Genomic DNA, 21,518 nt, shown 5'->3' with positions numbered 1-21,518 from the left:
TTTGAAATTTACATTTTTAATTGTATTTATTTGCATAGATGCTAATATTTATGTTTGGATATGGTAAAGTTATATGAAATTACTCACCCTTTCCAGGTAATCCTAAAAAATAATTAATATTTTTTGTTTATTCCCAAAATTCCTGAGTTTAGGTCCCCTGACAGAAGCTTTCTCAACAGTTTTTGGAAACCACAGCACGTGTTAATGCTACAGATATATAATCGCGTCCATCAAAATAAAAAAGTACATTTCTCCCATCTATCCCTTAAGTGGGGAAAAGACCCAAGATGAACTCTAAACTGCACCAGTCATTCCAAAGAACCAACAGCAACAGCAGAAAACACTTCTTCTCAGCTTTAATTATGAAATCATTCATCACTGAAATGAAGCCTGAGACAAAAAGTCATTAATATATGACGACTTCACAATGTGCAGCCGCCTGCTAAGATGATTAACGATGGTCATAGGTGCAACCCCGTTTGTGTTTGGGTACGAAAAAGCGCTTGTGCATGGGTGAAAGTCTGCTCTGCAGGAGTGAGCTGAAGCACCTGCTCAACAGCCTTTACCAGTATAAACCAGTCTGGAACCTACTGGTTCACTGAAAGGGATTAGGATGCTGCTGGAGTGTTGCTACATTCTGTGTTCCAATGATAAACACGATTTACAGAAATAAAACAAGTTGTTCAACCATGTGCTATTTTTAAAAGCTAATGTATGTGCAAGTGCAATTAAAAACATAGAGGAAATATGAAGCGTTTATGTGCACATTTGTATTTCAGCTTAAAAATGACAAAAAATAGAATGTGAACATTTATCTATACAAAAACAAAAGGCTGAACAGCACATTTACATTTATTTTCACTATCTTTTTAATAAGAAAATAAAAATAAATTTAATGTCAAATACTTTAAACACGTACATGAATTCCAAACATAAAATAGATGAAAGTAAATGTAATGTTAAGCAAAGTAAAATAAAGCTGATTCAGTAACTTTCTTATTTCTCTTTTTCAACAAAATTACAAAGTAGCTTAATGAGTAAAAAATTACTGCTAGCTTTCAATAAGCGGTATGAAACTACATCTAAGTATATACTTGCCTCAGCTGTGGCTACAATAGTAGCTTGCCACCAGTAAGTGTGGAATGAAAGAATAATGCAAAATAAAGCACGTCGAGTGTCAAAAAAAAGCACTATATGAATCCAATGCATGATTATTCTTAGTAGTAGTATCGAGCAGTGTTGTCAAACATGCGGTGTGTGGGCCAGAACCAGCCCATCAGTGAGACCAATCTGGTCAGCCTGGTGAATTTGTCAGATACACAAAAGTTATATAAGTAACTACAGTGTACTGCAATGTATTATGCACTGGAAGAGGAGCAGAAACAGCTACTCTAACTTTCATATTTGACCACAGGGTGCGCCCTGTTTCAGTGAGAGTATAGGGGTACAACACAAAGGATTGCGTTGTCAATCTTTATAGTCGCGTAAAATAGATGTAGTAATGTAATGAGCATTAACGCTTAAATTTGATTGTTATACCACGGGCCCAAGCCAGTGGAATAACAATAAAATTTAAGCCTGACACGGCCCGTCGGGTTCTGGGAAAGAATTCAAGCTTTAATGAGAATGTGTGAATAAACAGACATAATATTATTAAAATTCCAGTATTTCTTTAATTTTATTTGAGGTTTTTTTTTTTTATAAAATGTGCTGTAAAAGGATTTTTTTAAAAATGTCAACATCGTCATAATGTATCAATACTCCTTAGCACTAAAACAAAGACATGACTTTAGAGTTTTATTTATTAATAAATTATTATTTCATGGGTTTGTCCCACTATAGCTCAAATTGCACTGTGGTCAAAAGTGTTTTAAAACCCTGGTATATACTGTAAGTACTAAGAACGGCATTAAAATACATAGGAAAGGCTATTGTTTTCTTTCAGGGTCAATAACATTGTTTTAAAACACCTTATATATGTATACAGTATAGGCAGACATTCAGTATGGACAGTGTAGGACGCCCACCTTAGCCAATCATGTTCAGACCTGCTCACCAGTCCGACCACCTGTCCTTCACCATCCCTCAGTGTGATAGCCAGATGGCTCCTGAGGGCCAGGCACCATCCTTTGAGCAGCATCCATCCCCACCCCCAGCCTTCTTTCTACCTCCACTCTCTGACCATTTCTCCCCCACTGCCCCCCTCCCCTGTCCAAACCCCTGAGCCTCGGTGCTCGTCAGTGCTGCATGACTGAGCAAACACAGCAAGAAAAAGCTCAGTCTTTATCCAAAAGTGTCCTCACCAGAACAACGTTGTGGAAATTCAGATTTGCGGTATCTCTACACACCAGAGGCTGAAGCTCCAGCTGCTTTTGTATCAAAATATTTTAAAGGGAACAATTAATGTCCATCTCAGCCACACAGAACATGCGTAAAAATAGGATAGTGAAAGAAAGCCACCATGAACCTTAAAGAAATGGTAATTACTTATCTGAGGACTTCAGCCGGGGCCAGGCTGCTGGTAAAAAGGAGCAAAAAAGCTTTAAACTATTTCACACGGCTGCTCGTTTGTCACTGCTTGGTTATCTCTGTGATATTACATTCAATGAGTTATAGACACCAGCAGGCAGGCACGCACAATCAATCAAATGCCGTCAATGACAAATTGTCTCTTCTTCACACTCTTCGTTGTAACTAGATGAAAGGCGGCGTGATGATATCTGTGGAGGAGTTTTCCATCCTGTAGTAGTAATAGAGGTACATTCAGACACAGAAGGAACTAGGCCTGGGGGATGAAATCATAATAATATTAATCGCGACAGAGATTTAATAATAATCAATACAAAACATGTGCAAAAGAATATTGGATCATTTCACTGAACTCTGTTAGAAACACATCATGGACCACTACCAGACAAGACAACCACCCAACAAATGGAACCAGTCCAAGTCACTCCATCAGATCCACCCAAAGTTCCCACAAACATGTTAACAGACAACGTATGTAGTATGTACCAACACGAAACGATTATGAACTGGAAACTGTACTAAGGCATGCTGAGCTCACCCACTTGGCTGAGAGCTAATGCTAACGCCTTCATAAAAGAAAGAAACCAAGTAAAAAGCACAAAGCTTACTGTCACCGATTTACTTATGGTAAGATTTAACACTTGTATGGAAGGATAAAAGCTAACAAACAAGAAGACATACTGTAGTCATCAACACCCCCCGCCAGATTGGTTGTCATTATAACTCACAACTTTTCCTAAATGTTCTAAATCTTAGAACTTAGATGTATATATCAGAAAATATGATCACATCAGAATATTTCTAACCATCTTAAAGCGTTTCTAATAAAAGCTGTCCCCTTTGACGATACCTCGAACAGAGTAAAAAAAAAATGGCACGGGGCAATAACTCCGTAAAAAATATTTGCGCACTTCTCATTTTCGAACTCCATCAAGGTATTGATACCCTGAGGCCACACACCAAATTTGGTTATCGTATCTTAAACGGTTTCTGAAAAAAGCTGTCCTCTTTAACTCGGACGGGCAGATGCACGGTTGGACAGAGCTCAAACCTATATATGATAATAAATGACAGCATAAAAACTAATGTCATTATTTATCATTAACTTGTGAAACGCAATATTTGTAATTATATTTTACATGTTCAAATGACAAAGCTGGTCCCATGAGCCAGTAATGCAACTATTGTGATTATTACACCAACATTTTAAAAAGCCTGACCTGTCGATTCCAATTTTGGCTGATCCTGATTTTTTCCATGAATGTTCCAATCTTATTTTATTGTGAAACATTGAACAACCGTGAACCAATACAAACTTGTTTTTTTAACTGCACATGATGTAGTTATATCAAATATAAATGAAAAGTTGAGAGCACTGCTGTCCAAAGTACTGCATTATATTTACTAACTGTCACTGGGTTTCCTCCTCTCACTGCCCTGGGCAGCACTGTGGGGGCGGGGCTGCTATGACTGGGCGTGTCAACTACTTTAGGAGCAACGCCCATAATAAAGGTATTTTTTTATATTCCCCGAGTGGCAGATCAGCAAAAAAATAGATGGGTATTTACACTTTAAATAAACAGTAAACCACAGTGAGACCTGTTTGAGTACCAATAAACAGGTTAGCAGCTCATGGAGGCTACAACAACATCAACCGTTGCCATTTGTCTACTTTAGCAACTGCCCTTTTTTTATTATTATTATTATTTAACCTGCACTTATGTTCAAATCACTGTGCACCGTTAACAACATGCAAACAGATAATTATGGAAAACAGAGTCTTTTCTCTCCCAAAAGCACTGAAATGTCTTAAAAGCTGAGCTAAAAGCATGTCGACCAGCAGGTAAAGCCCTAACCCTGAGCCATATAATTAGACCAATCAGAAAATTAGAACCATTAGAACGTGTATTAATGAACATGCCAGGAAACTACTATATCTCAGAATAACGTTTTCCTTTATGATGGCAGAGTAGGGCTGGGCAATACAGACAAGAACGCATATCTTTAGATTTTTTTCTCAAAATAGCACAATTAAATCTTACCAGAAAAACAATTTGACACATTTATCAAACAGTTCCACAATATGTGCCACTTTTGGCTATTTCTCCTAATAAGGGACAGCACGTGTGAGTGAGTTCTGTAGTGTGGCTTGTTTAGGGTAAGGTCTGGGTTAGGACACACTCAGAAAAATCCATCGAACTGAGCTTTTTATGCTGTTCTGAGAAGTAGTGGAAGGGAGCAACTCCTAAAATGAGTATTTTAATTAGGGATTTAACAATTAATCGTAAGGCAGTTAAAAATCGATTCATAGGTACTGTTCACATCGATACTGTGACAATTGAATCGCAGTACTTTTTTAAACAGCAGAGGGCGCTTCCTGAAGTGTTGGCGGCGGGCGGAATCTGCTACTACTTTCTTTCTGGCCGCCTTCTACTCTTAAACGTGTTCATAAATGATTCCTTACCCCTTTAGCACCGAAAGAATATCTGTAATATTACGTGAATATCTGTAAAAGTCACGGTTTTCTATTAGCTCTGTCTGCTAGCGCATAGCATTTCTTCTTCACTGCAAGAATATCTGCATGCCAACCGTCTACTGGGTTACCAGCGCCCTCTGCTGGTCCAAACAAATATCTGACCTAAATACAGTGCAATGACTGGTTTGGCTTTAGGCTTCTTCTTCATTTGTATTATTCCTTTATTTCATTCAAGATTTATTTTTAGTTAAATTGCATTGTTTTGAATAGTTTATCAAGGGATTCATTTGACAATGAAAAATAAAAGGAAAACAGTACAATTTTTTATAGTTTTGAACCCAAAAAAAAAAATAAAGGAATATTTTTCAGTCATCATTTGTCTACAGTCCCATTTTGTAAAATAAATCGTATCGTGAACCCAGTACCGTGAATCGAATCGTATCGGGAGTTGAGTGAATCGTTACATCCCTAATTTTAATACAAAATACGCTATAAAATACAAATATATCGATATAGGCGAGATTGTTATTTTCAACATCACCAAAATAGAAATCTCGATATATTGCACAGTCCTAGGGCAGAGTTCACCAGTGCACCAAATCAATCAGCCTCAGAGTAATCTTGATTAGCAGTTTAGCAGATGGTTTGGTCATTCAACATCCTAAGCCACACAAAAACAGTTTCTGTATCCGTGTTGACATTCATCAACACTTTGGAATTAGGCAGAGATTAAATAACTATGAGTACCCAGTTGGTGCTAGAATTAAATACTAAAGAGAAAAAATATGTAGTATATAAACAAACCAAAAAGAGTGGTAATGGCAGCTATAGTCAAAAAGGCAACAAAACAGTCTTTGATTTCAAAATGATTAATGTATATGGGGACAAAGCCTTACACCCATTAGCAAAATATGTTATTACAGAGGTTAATGTTGTCCGTCTAAGTAGCCCATAAATAAATGTACCTTTAGCTTAAATCACACCTGTTGATTTTATTCCTTAGTAATAAACCAAATGCGTTAGCGTAGATGCATTAAGAGCTTTTAGTACTTGTAAGATGCGATTTACAACACGGCCATAAAAGTAACTGCATTGCTTTTGGACCTCGTAAAGATTACAGTAGACTACAGCTGTCAACTGATCTGCTACGGATTTCCTACTTCCAGTGAAACCAAAAGACACGTCATGCTGAGGAGGAAAGAAACTGGACAGTGACTGAGGTGGAGATAACCAGTACATAGGGATCAGCACTCCATGGTGCCTCCCAGTGGAGATATTCCCATCTCATCACACAGGGACAAATGGAGAAAATCAAAACTTCAAATCTTCCCCAGGATGCGACAAGATTATGCAGTGAGAACGCAAAGGCTGATGCTCTAACAGGAGAATAAATTACAGGGAAAGTATTGATTATTATGTAATACACTAGGTCTCGCTGTCTTGCTCTTAAGCAGATTTTCTGTAATTATTCATTTACATCCATAAATTATACAAACTAGGGCACAATATGGTGAAAACGGTACCAATTTCTTTGAATACAGAGGACTCGAAATGTGACTCCCAAACCAGAAGGATTTGGGCTTCCAATTAGAGCTGGGCAATACAGGTATATCGTGATTCAAGATATATCGAATTTTCTATTTTGGCGATATAGAAAATGACAATATGGCCTATATCAAGATATATCTATATATTTTTTTAACTTGTTTTTATTCATACAAGTATTTAATAATATTCATAGAATGCAGTCAAACTGTGACCTTCTTTATAATTTTAACATATTTCTGAGATCTACACTGTATTTAAAAGCCTATTTTGTATTAAAACACTTGTTTTAGGAGTCGCTGCTTTCGTTACTTCCCAGAACAGCATGAAAAGCACATTTAGATGGATTGTTAAGTGCGTCCTGACTTTCCCCTATACAAGCCACACCACGAGACTCACTCACACGTGCTGTCCCTTAGAGGAGAAAAAAACTAAAGTGGCACTTATTGTGCAGTTGTTTATTAACAAATGTGCTTGTGTGGCATAATCATTTTGGTCAGACTTTCTTGAGTTAAAAATATCAATTAATATCATATATCGACATATTGAGGAAAAAATATTGATTATTGAAATCTGAGTTTTGGTCCATATCGCCCAGCCCTACTTTCTGATCACAAAAAAAAGGACAGAAATTAAAGAGCTAACTTTCTGGAAAACGAATACTTTCACTTGCATGTTTTGGGAGAATATTACTCATTTTCCACATATCTCCACCGCCAAAAAAGAGTAGTTAAGTGTAGCAAGTGTTGAATGAGAAGACAAACTTTTTATATAAACAAAAACAAGTGCTATAAAATGTTGCCATAGTGCAAAGTCCAGTTAGATCGTGTGAAATTTGGTACAATTTCATTTTCTGAAGCACAAAAGATGGCAAAATCCTAGATTTAACTTAATAATCCCTCATACAAAATTTTGGCTTGGAATGTTTAGTACGTCAGTACATCAAACTAAGAAAAGCCCATAAAACGTAAAACGTGAATGATCTTAATTGGAAAGTGGAAGCCCTATATAAGAATACTACTTTAAAGTTACAGGAGCTGCTTTTCTTACTTGTGATTCTTAAAGAATAAATACAATAATAAAGATGATTTTTTTTATTTTCCAAAATAAAAGTACCAAAACAAACAGAAAAACCAAAAAAGATTCATTTTGTAAAAAACATTTTAGTTTTTTGCAGCCTGGTACCAAACGGTCCAGCGACCGTCGCCAGTTGCACTAATTGCGTGCTGAGATTTAGGATTAACACAGTCTTGTAGAGCAAATAAAGAAAGTCAAAGCGGGGATTTCCACTCAGCTGTGTTGGATAATTATGAGGCTGTAAGTATGAGAATTACCACAGTGGAGCGGTCGTCAGCACACAATGCATAACCGCCATAAACGCCTCATTATCCTACAGAGCCCCACCCAACCCTATCAGACGCCGCTTAATCAGCAGTCACAAACCACTTGTGGAAATAAATATATTATTTACAATGGTTCTGATTGGAAAATTAGTGTCGGATTCCTTCAGATTTCCAATGAGCAGACAAACTAACAAATTATTTCATATTTTTAATGGTTGATAGTGGTAATAAAGTCAACATCACCTTGAAGATAGTTTTTCACATTTCCATTGCAAATCTACACTTCATCCACAACACCTCAGTTTAAGATCAGAACATTAATCCAAGGGTTCCTTTAATGGAGTTTGTTGTTTCATCTGTGCTCTCAGAAACCTGTCTGCTATGCAGCATTGTGAATTAAGGATCAGGTCTCGAATTCACACCAATTTAAATGTGTATAATACAATGTGATTTTGCATCATTTTGATAGTCAAAAATAATTCATGATACTGCTATTTGAAATTTTCAAACAATTCTCTCCTGATTCATCTCCTTCATACCTACATGCTTGTCAGAACCTGTGTTCCCATCACAGTTTTTCGCCAAATAAAAGCAATATATCTAAAATTTTATATAATTGCACTTTGAACATGTTTCCACTGATGGTTGTTTTGGGCAGCAGCATCGCAACTCTTGTAAAATTTCATCCCGCGAGACTTGGCTGCAGGAAAATGGACGGCTCAAAAACCTCCATATAAAAGTCTGCATTCCTTTGATGTTCCTTTGGTAATTGTCTGCCTCCTCTTCTGTTCACACATACTGCACCTTGTTTTCTCAGAGAGAAGTAGTAGGTCACGTCCTGTGACTTGTAATTGCTCGTATATCGAAAAACGTCTGAAAAACCTCATGAAAGCATAACAAAAGTCGTTCATATGAGAGAAATATGATTTAGAAGTTGTTGATTATTCCATTCAAACATGTAATAAAGGTGAGCATTAAACAACTACACTCACAAAGGAAAATCTTCTCCACTTTGCCCTGATTGGATGACCTTCTCATCCGATTAAAGAAGGTATATGACAAGCCACGAAGCAAAGGAAAGCAATTTTTAACAATTTGCATGTGTATTTTTTTTTTTTCATCTTTATTCTAGATCAACAACGATGGGTGAGGCTATGAAAGATTCATCAGAACACTTAACACCCTCTGGGTCTGAACCTGTCCTATTAATTGCTATTTGTCCTTTCTCAGAGAATAGCAACTCTAGACACAGGAATGTCCACCCTGGAGCAGGATCTCCTCCTTCCCAAGAAGAACTGATGTTTTATAGATGGACCTAAGATGGCCAACAGGTTCAAACCTGCACACAGTTGCTATGGAAGCTGAAGACAGTAAAAGGTACAAGGCTATTCATAAAAAACTGAAGGTTGTTTTGTTGAACTCAGATAGGCAGAACTGTCTGGGTGAGGAGAGAGCTTTATATGACTGATCAAGGCTGGATCAATATGACTGTAGATCCTCTTATAAGCAGTTTATTACAAAAAAAGTCCGATTCCAGCTCGATAAATTAAAATTTCTTCAAATTCATTATTTGCAACCCATCAAACCTGGGGCATCCGATTTTCTGTCGTCACTAAAAACGAACAGAAATGACAGAATTTACTTCCTGAAACAGAAATGGCTGTCGGACACGGAATGCTCTCACCAACATATTTTCTCCATGTTTTTTCCTATTACAGATGTAGTTTAATAAGTGGCAAGTGTTTGGAAAAGAAACAGATGGATATGTCAAACATCCTGCAAAGTCTTTCTGAAAAAAAAAAGGCTGAAAAATCTTAAATAACTTATCGGTCATGCTTGATCTTCCATTTAGGTGAGATTTGAGCACACAATTTAATCTTGCACTTTAGAAGCATAGAAAAACTGAATTAATTACTAGATTTAACCTAATAATGCCTAGTTTTAGCATGCTTTTGGGACATTTAGTCTGTCAGTAATTATTAAAAATTAGACAAAGTCATTACAATGGAAATGAAAGGAAAATATCCTAAAATGGAATTTGGGAAATATGAAACCTGATCATTAGTACCATAGAAACTTTGTGCAGCAAACTTCTAGAAAAAATTAAATGATAGTTTTTAACAAGGGTGTAAGAAAAAAATTGATTCAGTGATATATCGTGATATTTCAACGTGCGATTATCGTATCGATCCAAAAAATGTCCAAACCAATGTTTTAAATGTTATTTGACAAAATACATAATAATAATTGCGCTAACATATACAAAGCACATAAACACCCATTCTCTAGGTGTCAGTGAACCACATCAGACCTTGTTAAACTTGGAAGTTGATTGCACTATGTTTTTATAAATGATTAATCTTAAGGCAGTTAAAAATCGATTCATAGGTATCACGGTTCACATCGATGCTCTGAAAATTAAATCGCAGTACTTTTTTTAAAAAGCAGAGGGCGCTATATATTTTTCCTTCTCGTCCAAAAGTGCTGGCAGCGGGCGAAATCTGCTACTACTTTCTTTCTGGCCGCCTTGTACTCTTAAACATGTTCATAAATGATTCTTTACCCCTTTAGCACCTTTAGCACCAAAAGAATATCTGTAATATTAAGTGAATATCTGTAAAAGTCTCGTTTTTCTGTTAGCTCTGTCTGCTAGCATAGCATCTCTTCTTCACTGCAAGGATTTCTGCATGCCAACCGACCACTGGGTTACCAGCGCCCTCTGCTGGTCCATACAAATATCTGACCTAAATACAGTGCAGACTGTTTTTTTTTTCCAATTGTTAAGGCACAAAATACATTTTCAGTTGCATTTTTAAAAAGAAAAAAAACTATTATGTAGATTTGCATTGTTTACTATAGAACCAGAATTTAAATTAATAGGCTTCTTCTTCATTTGTATTATTCCGTTATTTATTTCATTCAAGATTTTTTTTAGTTAAATTGCATTGTTTTGAATAGTTTATCAAGGGATTCTTTTGACAATTATATATAAAAGGAAAATAGTACAGTATTTTCTAGTTTTTTTCCCCAAAAAAATAAAAGAATATTTTTCAGTCATCCATTGTGTACAGTCCCATTTTGTGATAAATCGTGGGAGAATCGTATCGTGAACCCAGTATCGTGAATCGAATTGTGTTGGGAGTTGAGTGAATCGTTACATCCATACTGGGCACTTTTATAGATACATGTGGTTACTTTTATTAAAGAATTTAAGAACTTAACAGAATCATAATCTGTTGGATTAGCAAAAGTTATAAACTGTATTTCCTACCATTTTGTACTTAAATATATATACATCGTATTTTATAGTATTGAGATATATCGCATCGTGACATGCAAATCGTGAATTGTATTCCATCGTCACATTCATGGCAATGCGCACTCCTAGTTTTTAAATATTTCCAATTGTAAATATGTTGTAATTACTATAGGTTGTGTTATGGAGCTACTTGAATTCCATCAATTGAACCACACACAGGAAATAGCAACAGTGGTGCAGTTTTTGAGTGAGTGAGAATAGAATATACTAGACATCCTGCTCCATCCCTAATGTTTGCTTGTCTGCACGTTGGAGTTTACCACCAGTGAAGAAGATCTAATCTTCCAATATTCATGCTCACTGAATAGACAGTGGCAGGTCGTGACAGAGAAAGCAGTTCCGCTTCATCAAACACTGAAGTCACATTTATAGCAACACAATGCGTCCCTGATCCTCCCTCCTACCTTTCCATACAAGCCCATGATTGCTACTCAATGAACATTAATATATACAACACTAGACATGTGACAGGGGTAAATCTTCAAAGAGAACAAAATCCAATTACCTGCTACTGGGGTGAGTATCAGGTCTCGAATCTTGAACTCACACAATTCTAGGTAATTGTCTGGGGACATTGACTCGTACTGCACGGGACTGCGAGGTAATACGCCGACGACGGGTGTTTGTGCGTCAACGTTCCTACATCAGTGCTTTCAATTTATTTAACTTGGTTGATGTCCATTAGGAGGCGAGGGGGGATTGGTCCAGTCTACTACAACCTCTGGTTCCCAGGGGAAGCACAGAGCGTCTGGACTCATCCCATCCTCACTTGATGATGCATCCACGTTTCAGATTGCGGCTGCTGAGGCCTCTAATTAAATCCACAGACGTGTCAGTGCTGTGTACTCACCAAGCATGAATGATACGATGGTATGAGAATACTTTCAGGTTGCTGTAGCAACAACAGTGTCAAATAAAAAAACTAAAATATTGATTTGTTTAATAAAACACAAAAGTTTCTTTGGTAATTGAAGATAAGCCTTTGTCCACAGTGATGCTGTTGTAGGTTTTAGCCTCTGAAGGACAGCTATAGCATAGGGCTGATTTTTTAAAAGAAAAATTTGAGTTTCGATTCGATTTTTTTTTTTTTTAGTGCAGATAAAAATGACTGCAGACATAAGATATATTGTCACAAGTGCAACTTTATTGCTGTGATTATCCTCCAGAGTTAAAATGCTCAAAACAATCCCACAATAAAAAGTAAATGAGGCTCTGTCATTCAACTATTTCAGGTTTAAGCAAAAGTGCAACAGCAACTTCACAGTAGCTTAAATTTTCTGATTAATAAATCAGATAACTACATATAACATTACATTTAAAAAAAATAATAAACTCTTCCCTTAGCATCTCAGCATAGTGCAAATATAACATTAACATGCCTGTGGCACACATATAGCCTACTCAAAGGGTAAACAAATGTAAACAAAGAGGGGGCTGGCTCATGTCGCGCTATGGTAACCCACAAGGACGGAACGTGATTATATATATATATATATATATATATATATATATATATTTATTTATTTATTTATTTATTTATTTAATATATATGTTTTTTCTAACTTGAATTTTCAAAATAAAAATTCGATGAATCGAATCAAATTTTTTTGCCCATCCCTACTACAGTATAAACAGGGGTGCACTTTAAGGGTGTAAAAAAAAACCATTTGGCGAGAGACACGGAACGATCCGAATCCGTCTGAAATTCCAAGTCTCGTGAAGTGAGGTGATATTACTGGGAATACTGAGAACGAACTAAGATGGTGTCAAGCCAATCACTGTCCTCCTTTTCTGGAGAAGAAACACAAGAAATCACGGTAAGAAGGAAGTATAAACTCTTCTATCATGCATCCGTCTACGGGGCTCCACATCCCACAATGCAATGCACAAAAATGTCAACAAAACAAACTGTCAAACAGTTATTATCAACCTTTTACATCTTATTTTCTGAGCTACTGATCTGCTATTTATTTCTGTTGTCTGTCTCCTGCAGCTTTACTTTTAACTAAAAACAAACAACTAAAAGTCTGTTTGTAAAGCGTCACAAGATATGAAGGTTTTTTAATGAAATGATTGAAAACTAAATATACAAATATCTAAAAAAAAACAAGTGAAATGACAGCTTTGTAAGCAACACAACAGCAACTGCAGTTATTAGGCAAATAAAAAGGGGCTGGAACAGTGACATTGTTTTTGAGATTTACGATATATGGAGTTTTTCTTTTTTTTTTTTTACAATATCGCCTATAACAATATATTTTAATTTTATAGATTATTTTGTATTAAAATACTTGTTTTAATAGTCGCTGCATCTCAGGACAGCATGAAAAGCACAGTAAGATGGATTTAACACAGACCTTCTTCTAAAGAAAGCCACTCTACAGAACTTACTCACACATGCTGTCCCTTATAGGAGAAAAAGCCAAAAATGTCCCTGTATGACATTTTGCATCAGCAAATTTAACCCAGAATTGTATTTCTGGTTAGATTTTATGGAGTTAAAATTGAGATTTATTATATTGTATATCGCCATTTTAAGAACAAATATTGAGATATGAATATTGGTCCATATCTTCGTGGAACATGTTAAATAAATAGTATCCAAACACCGGCTAGACTCCCACAGATTTCCTTTGCTTTTCCGCATGTCACAGAGATGCTCCGCGATCTGAGATTAAGAAGTAGAAAAGCAGCAGCTGGGACTTTGGTTGTGTAAATTAATATTCATGTTCTCCGTATTCCCATGGGTGTAATCTAACACACCTGATCAAATCAATTATTTACACCCAGTAGAGCTGGGAGGATTGGATAAATATGGGAAAATGGAGTCATGCTAAAGCTAAAGTCCTAACATGTTGAGAACCCTCATTTAATACTTTACAGACAATGTGAATTTAAAAAGTAGAAATGCACTCAAACACCAGGAGTTAGGCCTGGGCAATATATTGACATTCAAGATTAATTCATAATAATATCGGCTAATATTGATATTCTTTTATAGCTTATTTTATATTCTATATTATAGCTTATATTCATATTGTGCAACTGTTTGTTAATAAATGTCCCAGTCTGTGTGTTTTTTTCCTCCTTTTGTGTATTTTGTTGTCCTGTGTATTTTTTTTGGTAATTTTGGACATCTTACTGAATTGCGTTGTGTATTTTTTGGTGTGTATGTATGTTCTTGGATTTTTGTTGTTCCATTGTGCATTTTTTCTCTTTGTGTCCTCTTTTGTATTTTTGCTTTTTTAGTTTGTGTGTTTTTATTCTCCTTTTGTGTAATTTGTAGTCCTATTAAGTATTATTGTTGTTCTTTTGTGTATATCTCTGTTAATTTGTGTTTTTGTAGTAATGTAGCATTTACTTTTGGGGGCCGCTAGTTTCCCCCTTTTTTTTTTGCTTAAAAAACGTGGTGTTATTTTAACCTGTGTAGCATTTTTCAACATCAAATTTAACCCTGAATTGTCTTTCTAGTAAGACTTTATTTGAATTAAAATGATCAAGATTTAAGTATATCACCATTTTGAGAAAAAATATTGAAATATTGAATCGTGGTCCATATCACCCAGCCCTAACAGGAGTGGAAGCTTCCACTGTCACAGAACATCAAACCTCAGCTCATTTTGAACTATTGTAAGACAGGGATGAGCAACTCTTTCACAGCGAGGGCCACACAAATGTGATCGTATCTGATCCAAGGGCCACAGTGGTTGTTGTGTCTGTCTTTGTTGTGATTTTGTGTTTTCTTAAGTCATTTTGTGTTATTATGTTTGGCTTTATATTCCTTCCAACTTCGTGAAATAGAATTTTTGGGAGCCACGCAAAATTAGATCGAGGGCCACATCTGGCCCCCGGGCCGCCAGTTGCCTATGTCTGCTGTAAGACAACATTCTGACGTACACAGGAACATTAAACCTCAAATTAAAGCCATGAAAACCAGGAGAAAAAGGGGCGACACGGTTGGCAGCACTACGTCAACATCATGAATGAAGTTGAGAGTGGGAACCGAGCCTCCGTCAGTCTGAACAGTAATTCTACGCAAGCAACAAAGCATCAAAGAGCAATCACGGCCTCCTCAGTGGCTTTGAATCAATTAAGTCACGCTCGCCTGGACACCGCAGTGGGCTTTCTGTGCAGCCCCTCCCTCATCTGTACCAGGGTTCAATCTGGAGGTCCTTCCAAACAACGTAAAGACATTCAGGGATGTCCAGAAGCGTAGGCGGTGGGCGGAATCGCCTACTACTCTTTTTCTGGCCTCCTTCTACTCTTAAAGCTGCAGTTGGTAGAATTCTCTCTCCACTCCGTTTTGAAACTGAAACTCCCTTACCGGTATATTTTCTGAGCACTCTAAGCAACTTTTTTCTCCATATACACTATCAGCCAAAAGTTTTAGAACACCACACGTTTTCCAGTTTTTTTTACTGAAAATTATTCAGTTTATTGCGTCACTGCACTCTGAAATGAAAGCATAGGATAAATAAGCAATTTGAGTTGAAAAAGAAATCATGAAATCCATGAAAAAAACTGTTTTAAAAGTTCTCAGGAGGATTTTAGCAGCAACAGGTTTGGATTACCAGAATTATTATTCACAGACTGTGTCCACATTTTAAAATGAGTGTCAAACTTACGAGCATCCGATTTGACTCGCAAAAGAAAGTAAAAATGACAAAAAACCTGAGTCATGGTGTAAATTATTACCAACTAATTCAGTTGTAGATTTCTCAGTCCCTCCACACATAGAAATCTAATGAAACTCCACAAAAAATAAGTTTCACGGGTTTCCTGTGCTAATATATATTGAACGCACCCTTCATTTTTCCCAAAATCCAGCAACCTTATCTCAAAATATTCCTTTTCTGGCTGATATTGGACCGATATCCGATATCACCCCAATACTAACACAGAGCGGCGTTCAAATGAACAGAGTGGGAATGGAAATGCCACTACAAACTTATTTTACACTTTCAGTAATGCAAATGCCAAATTAGACGACACATAAAAGTAAAAGTGGAGGAGAAAGTGACTGTGTAGGAAAAAGGTGCGCTGCCTTTTTGCTAAAACGTCATTCCTACCGGCATCCCGAGCTCAAGGCCCGTTTTATTGCATGTTTACGATTTGTTGCGTCGGATTTATCCAGGTTTCGAGTGCAATCGGATGCAACATTAAAACTGATGCAGATGTTTCTCTTCAGAGCAGCTAAAGCAAGTCCTTGCAATCTGGAATAGAAACTGATTTTTGACCCCACACATGGTTAACTGTCCAAACCAGGACTTTAACCCGGACCTGGTATGTGCAACACAAACACTGCACCCATTCTACTCTTTCAGCACCACTGAGGAGTTTCCAACAAGCACACAAAGGCACATAAAGTCAAGATAAGAATCTTCTTCCTCCTTCTATGGAGGGACTCACCCTTTTCTGGTCCTCCAGTCCGTGCAGCACGGCCTTCCTTCTCGAATGCGGTTGTGGACTCCCCTCTGCTCCCTTCTCCATCTTCCCATCAGTCAGTGAAGGCTTCCAGGCTAATCCGTCGTCCCTTCAACTTAGAAAGAACAAAGAGAACTTCCTGCTGCCCGCGTCCCAAATCACTCCAATTTAATGTTTGTTCAACTGCATGAAAACCAACGTGTCCATCATCATCCATCAACTTTGCTTCATGAAGACGTGAACTCGATCCACACAGTAAGAGGATCCAACCTCAGCCACATGTTGTGCTTCATTCATTGTGCTTTTTTCTTTGGTGGATTCTCTTTACAATCGTCTGGTCCCAAAGACAGAAAACTGGCAGTGAGAACCAGGAGGATCTTCTTTGTCTCTCCCCAAAACATCATCACTGCCGTGGACATTCAATCTCCAGGTCCTCATTGTTCTTTATGAGCTGTTAACAACAGGGAAAGAACTTTAATTCATCCACAAATCCAAAGAATGCACATTAAGAGGAGCAGAAGGTCAAAGTTTTCCTGTGTTCTCCATCATTGCATGAATTTATTCTTTCCACAGTACAAAAAACACAACTGTTAAATTAAATCTGTAATCTCCATCTGTCATTCATCCTGTATCAGAGGGTATATTTAAAAGGGAATCGAACTAGTTTTAGTTCAGGGGCCAAATACGGAGCAGTTAAATCTCAAGTAGGGGACAGATTTTAGGCGGGAAAATAAACAATTTCATCATTAATGTACTTAAATTTGCACTTCCAGTTATAAATCAGACATGCAGTATAGAAGGCATCAACAATATCAGCAATAAGGGCCAGATGTCCTTTGATTTATTTATTGTTTGACCAATTTTTATTTAATTTGGTGAGATTTTGTGGAATAATTTGAGAAAAATTCCAGGAATTTTGGAAGCATTTAGAGTTCTTTAAAGCAGAAATTCTCAACTGGTGGGTCCCGAACCTGTACTGGGTGGGTCGCGGACAGCTGGTCAAAAACAAATAACAAAATACGTAATGTCTCTCATGTTGGCCTTGTCTTTTATTTTGAAAGAAACTTTTCTTTTGACAGGCTTGATGTGAATTGTTGCTCAGGAGAATAGATAGATTTATGTTTTGTTTTTTTTTAAATTGTGTTTTCAACAGCTAATTTTGAAAAACTAAATTTGGTTGGTTGAATTCCAAAAAAGAAAAGTGGCAAAATGTGGGTCACAGGGTGAGACTAGTTGAGAACCCCTGCTTCAAAGAACAATTTACAACTGAATTATTTGGTAATTTTCACATTTGATTTATGTTTTCTCTGTCATTTTCACTTTCTCCTGAGGGCCAAAATGGATGCTCTGAAGAGCCGTAATTGGTCCACGCACCTGGAGTTTGACACGTGGTATATTTGGTCTAGATCAGGGGTGTCAAACTACTTTTGGTTAAGGGGCCAAATCATCTGGACACGTTTGATTTAAAGTGGACCACAGGTGGGGAATCAAACGATTTCAACATAAGTGCTACTTTCCATTTCCATGTATGAATGATATGAAAGCATCATAATTATCCAAGCAATAGGTAAAAGGTATAGCGACAATATTATTATAATTTGGGGAAATTTTGTCAAATAATTTAAGGATTAAGAAGAATTTTGGAAAAACTAGGTTTGTTCCAACAATCCACGAGTAAAAATGACTTCCACTGTGTTACACAAGCATAAGAAAAGTGGAAATCACTTGAATAATTGTAAAGTTCTGCTTCAAAATAAATCTGTTGAAATGTTCTGGTTTTTTTTATGTATTATTTTGCATGGATACTAATATTTATGTTTAGATATGATGGAGTGATGTAAAATTACTCCCAATTTCTGGCTAATTTCCATTAATAATTCCCATGAAAAGTTTCTATTTCTTAATATTGTCAAATATCACGAAGCTTAAGTTCCAATGGAAATTTGACAGACATTTTATGCCCGTTTACAACCCGACAAATACCCACAAATAAATTATTTACACAATAATTATTGTTTTCTCAGTCAATTTTACTTAAACATCCAGACTGGATGTTTAAGAGTGCTGGATTTGGCCCCCGGGCCTTGAGTTTGACACATATGGTCTCGATAGAGTGTTTTTAAACTTTATTGCCCCATGTACCCCATAGCCTTTATTTCTTATTGCTCGTACCCCTTAGCTCATGTTAAACATTATTTATTTATGTCTGCAGGCTCATCTAAACTCTTTCCTGTGTCTTGTACAACATGAACGTTGAATTTAGACCTTTTTTATTCATTTATTTCTGATGTTTTGCTCATTTTAGAATTTCAACTTCACTGTATGGTGCATTTCAAAGAGTTGTGCCACAAATGATTATTGATGGATGAGGAAAAAGACGTCTGTGTGTCTGTTATAATGATAAAAAATTAACTGGCAAATGTTTCTGTGTACCTCCTGAGAGGCATTCAAGTACCCCTTGGGCTCTTCGGAGCATCCGATTCGGCCGTCAGGAGAAAGTGAAAATGACAGAGAAAACATAAATCATTGTGAAAATTACCAATTATTTCTGTTGTAAAATGTTGTTGAAAGAACACTAAATTGTTTCCAAAAACCAGCAATTTTTCCCAAATCATTCCACAAAATCTCCCCAAATGAAATAAAAATTCACCAAAATAAATAAATCAAAGGACATTTAAGTATCTGTCACTTATTGCTTTGATATTGTTGATGCCTTTCATACTTTATGTCTGATTTATAACTGGAAGAGCAAACTTGTGCACAATAATGTTGAAATTGTCCATTTTTTTCACCTAAATCCTGCAGCCCACATGAGATCGAACTGGTCCGTATTTGGTCCCTGAACTAAAATGAGTTTGACACCCCCTGCCCTGGGGGTGCATGTACCCCAGTTTGGGAACCACTGAGATAGAACATATATATTAAGATAGAATTTTAAATTATTTCTAAGCTTTTCTTGCCCTAAATTGTTTTTCTTAGCAGTCATGCACTCTCATTGTCATTTATACAAACTAGCCATGAGTTCAATTAGCTGAGAGTTTTTCAACCTTGGGGTCAGGACCCCAAGTGGGGTCGCCTGGAGTTTAAATGGGGTCACCTGAAAAGTCTAGTAACTGATTTAAAAAAAAATGTTTTAATTAGTGATTAAAAATGTATTTTTGAACTATTACGCTTACACAACAATCTTAAACAACTGTATCATATACTTTCAGTTGGTCAAATAATAATGATAACAAAATGCAGTATAAAAATATCTGAGCTGGCACAACTTGTTACTAATACTGACAACTCTGTATTTGTAGTCAAAGTCATCTTTATTATTGATTTCACTGTATGTATAAGACATATAGAGATTAGAAATGACTATTCTCTCCACCACACACATTTACAAACACCAAAAACACGACAATGTACGTTAATATATCAAATATAAAGACAGGACAACAAGTATAACAAACACTGATATTAAAATAGACTCACAATGGTGAAAAAAGGGTTGGGAACCACTGAACTAATTGTTAAGTAGTTCCACCTGTTTCTCTGGAGAACATGTTTCACTGCAGCAGGTAAAAGTTGATTTAACAAAAAATAAAGACTTTTTAAAACCCCACTGGGTATAATTCTGTTTTTGCCACAAACAAGCTGAGATGTTTATTTATAAATTCGTGTCCGGATGTTAATGAGTGTGTTTATTACCGTCCACTCGGAGCATCATCATCATCATCATCATCGTCATCGTCATCCCTGCAGCAGCAGCAGCAGAACCTGCGGGGCTGCGGCTGGAAGCTCTCCGCAAACTCCCCGCAAACACCCGCAACACTGGACCAACTCAGCTGAGGGATGAGCTCCAGGAAACCAGCAGGAGAGGGAAGTGAGCTCCAGGTCTCTGGACTCCTGCTGTGTCCCTGGTCCTGGTCCTGGTCCTGTGGTGGACTCAGTCCCCGCCTCGTGCGCGGCGCTACTGTCCGATTCTGTGGCTGCGAGCTGAGCAGCCTCGTGCTGCGTTCACGGTCCGTCGGCAATTGTCAAAGAGGGATGGGTTGGTCTGAGAATGATGTCATCCACTCACCTTTCCACATTAAAATAATATTTTTTAGCTATCATTCATCTTTTGAAACTATTTTTGTGTTTTTTTTTTGGTTTTTTTAAAAATGTGGATTATTTTGTGTCGAGATTTTACATCTCGACACAAAATAATCCAAGAAATGGAACAGTTAAATGGAGGAAATTAAATGTCTCTTTTTGCATTCTCACCAAATGCAATTTGTCAAATTTAATTATTGATATCGAAAATACTTTGAGATAAAAATGATCATTTTTTTTAAGAAAAAAAAAAGTATAATTGTATTGTACCATTATGCTTACTTTGTAATAGGGCTGCACAATTAATCTAATTTTAATCGTGATCACGATTTTGGCCGCGACAATTAACTTAACATGATCGTCTGCAATAATAGGAATAATAATATTTTTTAGTTATCATACCTCTTTTAAAATATAAAGTATTCTTAAAAAAAGCAAAATAAGTAGATCAAGTTATGGCTGAGCATCTTTGATGTTACCTGAAATATTACCTGCAGTATTTGTATAAATGTATATATCCATCCTTTATATGCATTATTAATATTATTATTATAGTGTTTGTCTTTTGTTCTTCGCACCATCCTTGTATTTTTTTTTTTTTTTTTTGTAATGGACCAGTCAAAACATTGCATAACAACTTATGAACAATGAATATACCGAGATCTACAATTTTCCTGTGTTTAGGAGTTTATCACTCAAATATAGATGGATAGATAGATGGATACCTTTATGTCAGACTCTGGGTCTATAAAAACCATACAAACATACACAAAAAAGTCGAGCAGTCAATACAAAAAGA

The 21,518-nt window shown here is 36.5% G+C and overlaps 1 protein-coding gene across 1 annotated transcript in view; it reads right to left on the bottom strand.

Moving 5' to 3' along the window:
* The window catches only part of nav2a (neuron navigator 2a), a 304,501-nt gene extending 283,897 nt beyond the window's left edge, over positions 1-20,604 (bottom strand). The window contains exons 1-2 of the mRNA XM_028473410.1: positions 20,333-20,604; positions 16,622-17,087 (exon numbers count right to left, since the gene is read on the bottom strand). Of these exons, the coding sequence (XP_028329211.1) occupies positions 16,622-16,702 (81 nt within the window). The 5' untranslated portion in view covers positions 16,703-17,087; positions 20,333-20,604. The remainder of the gene's footprint in view (positions 1-16,621; positions 17,088-20,332) is intronic.
* Between the last annotated feature and the right edge of the window lie 914 nt (positions 20,605-21,518).

Source organism: Gouania willdenowi, chromosome 3 (genome assembly GCF_900634775.1).
Source record: "Gouania willdenowi chromosome 3, fGouWil2.1, whole genome shotgun sequence".
Classification (NCBI taxonomy): domain Eukaryota; kingdom Metazoa; phylum Chordata; class Actinopteri; order Blenniiformes; family Gobiesocidae; genus Gouania; species Gouania willdenowi.
Note: the sequence above shows the minus strand (reverse complement) of the source record. Positions and strands in the feature narration are given on the sequence as shown.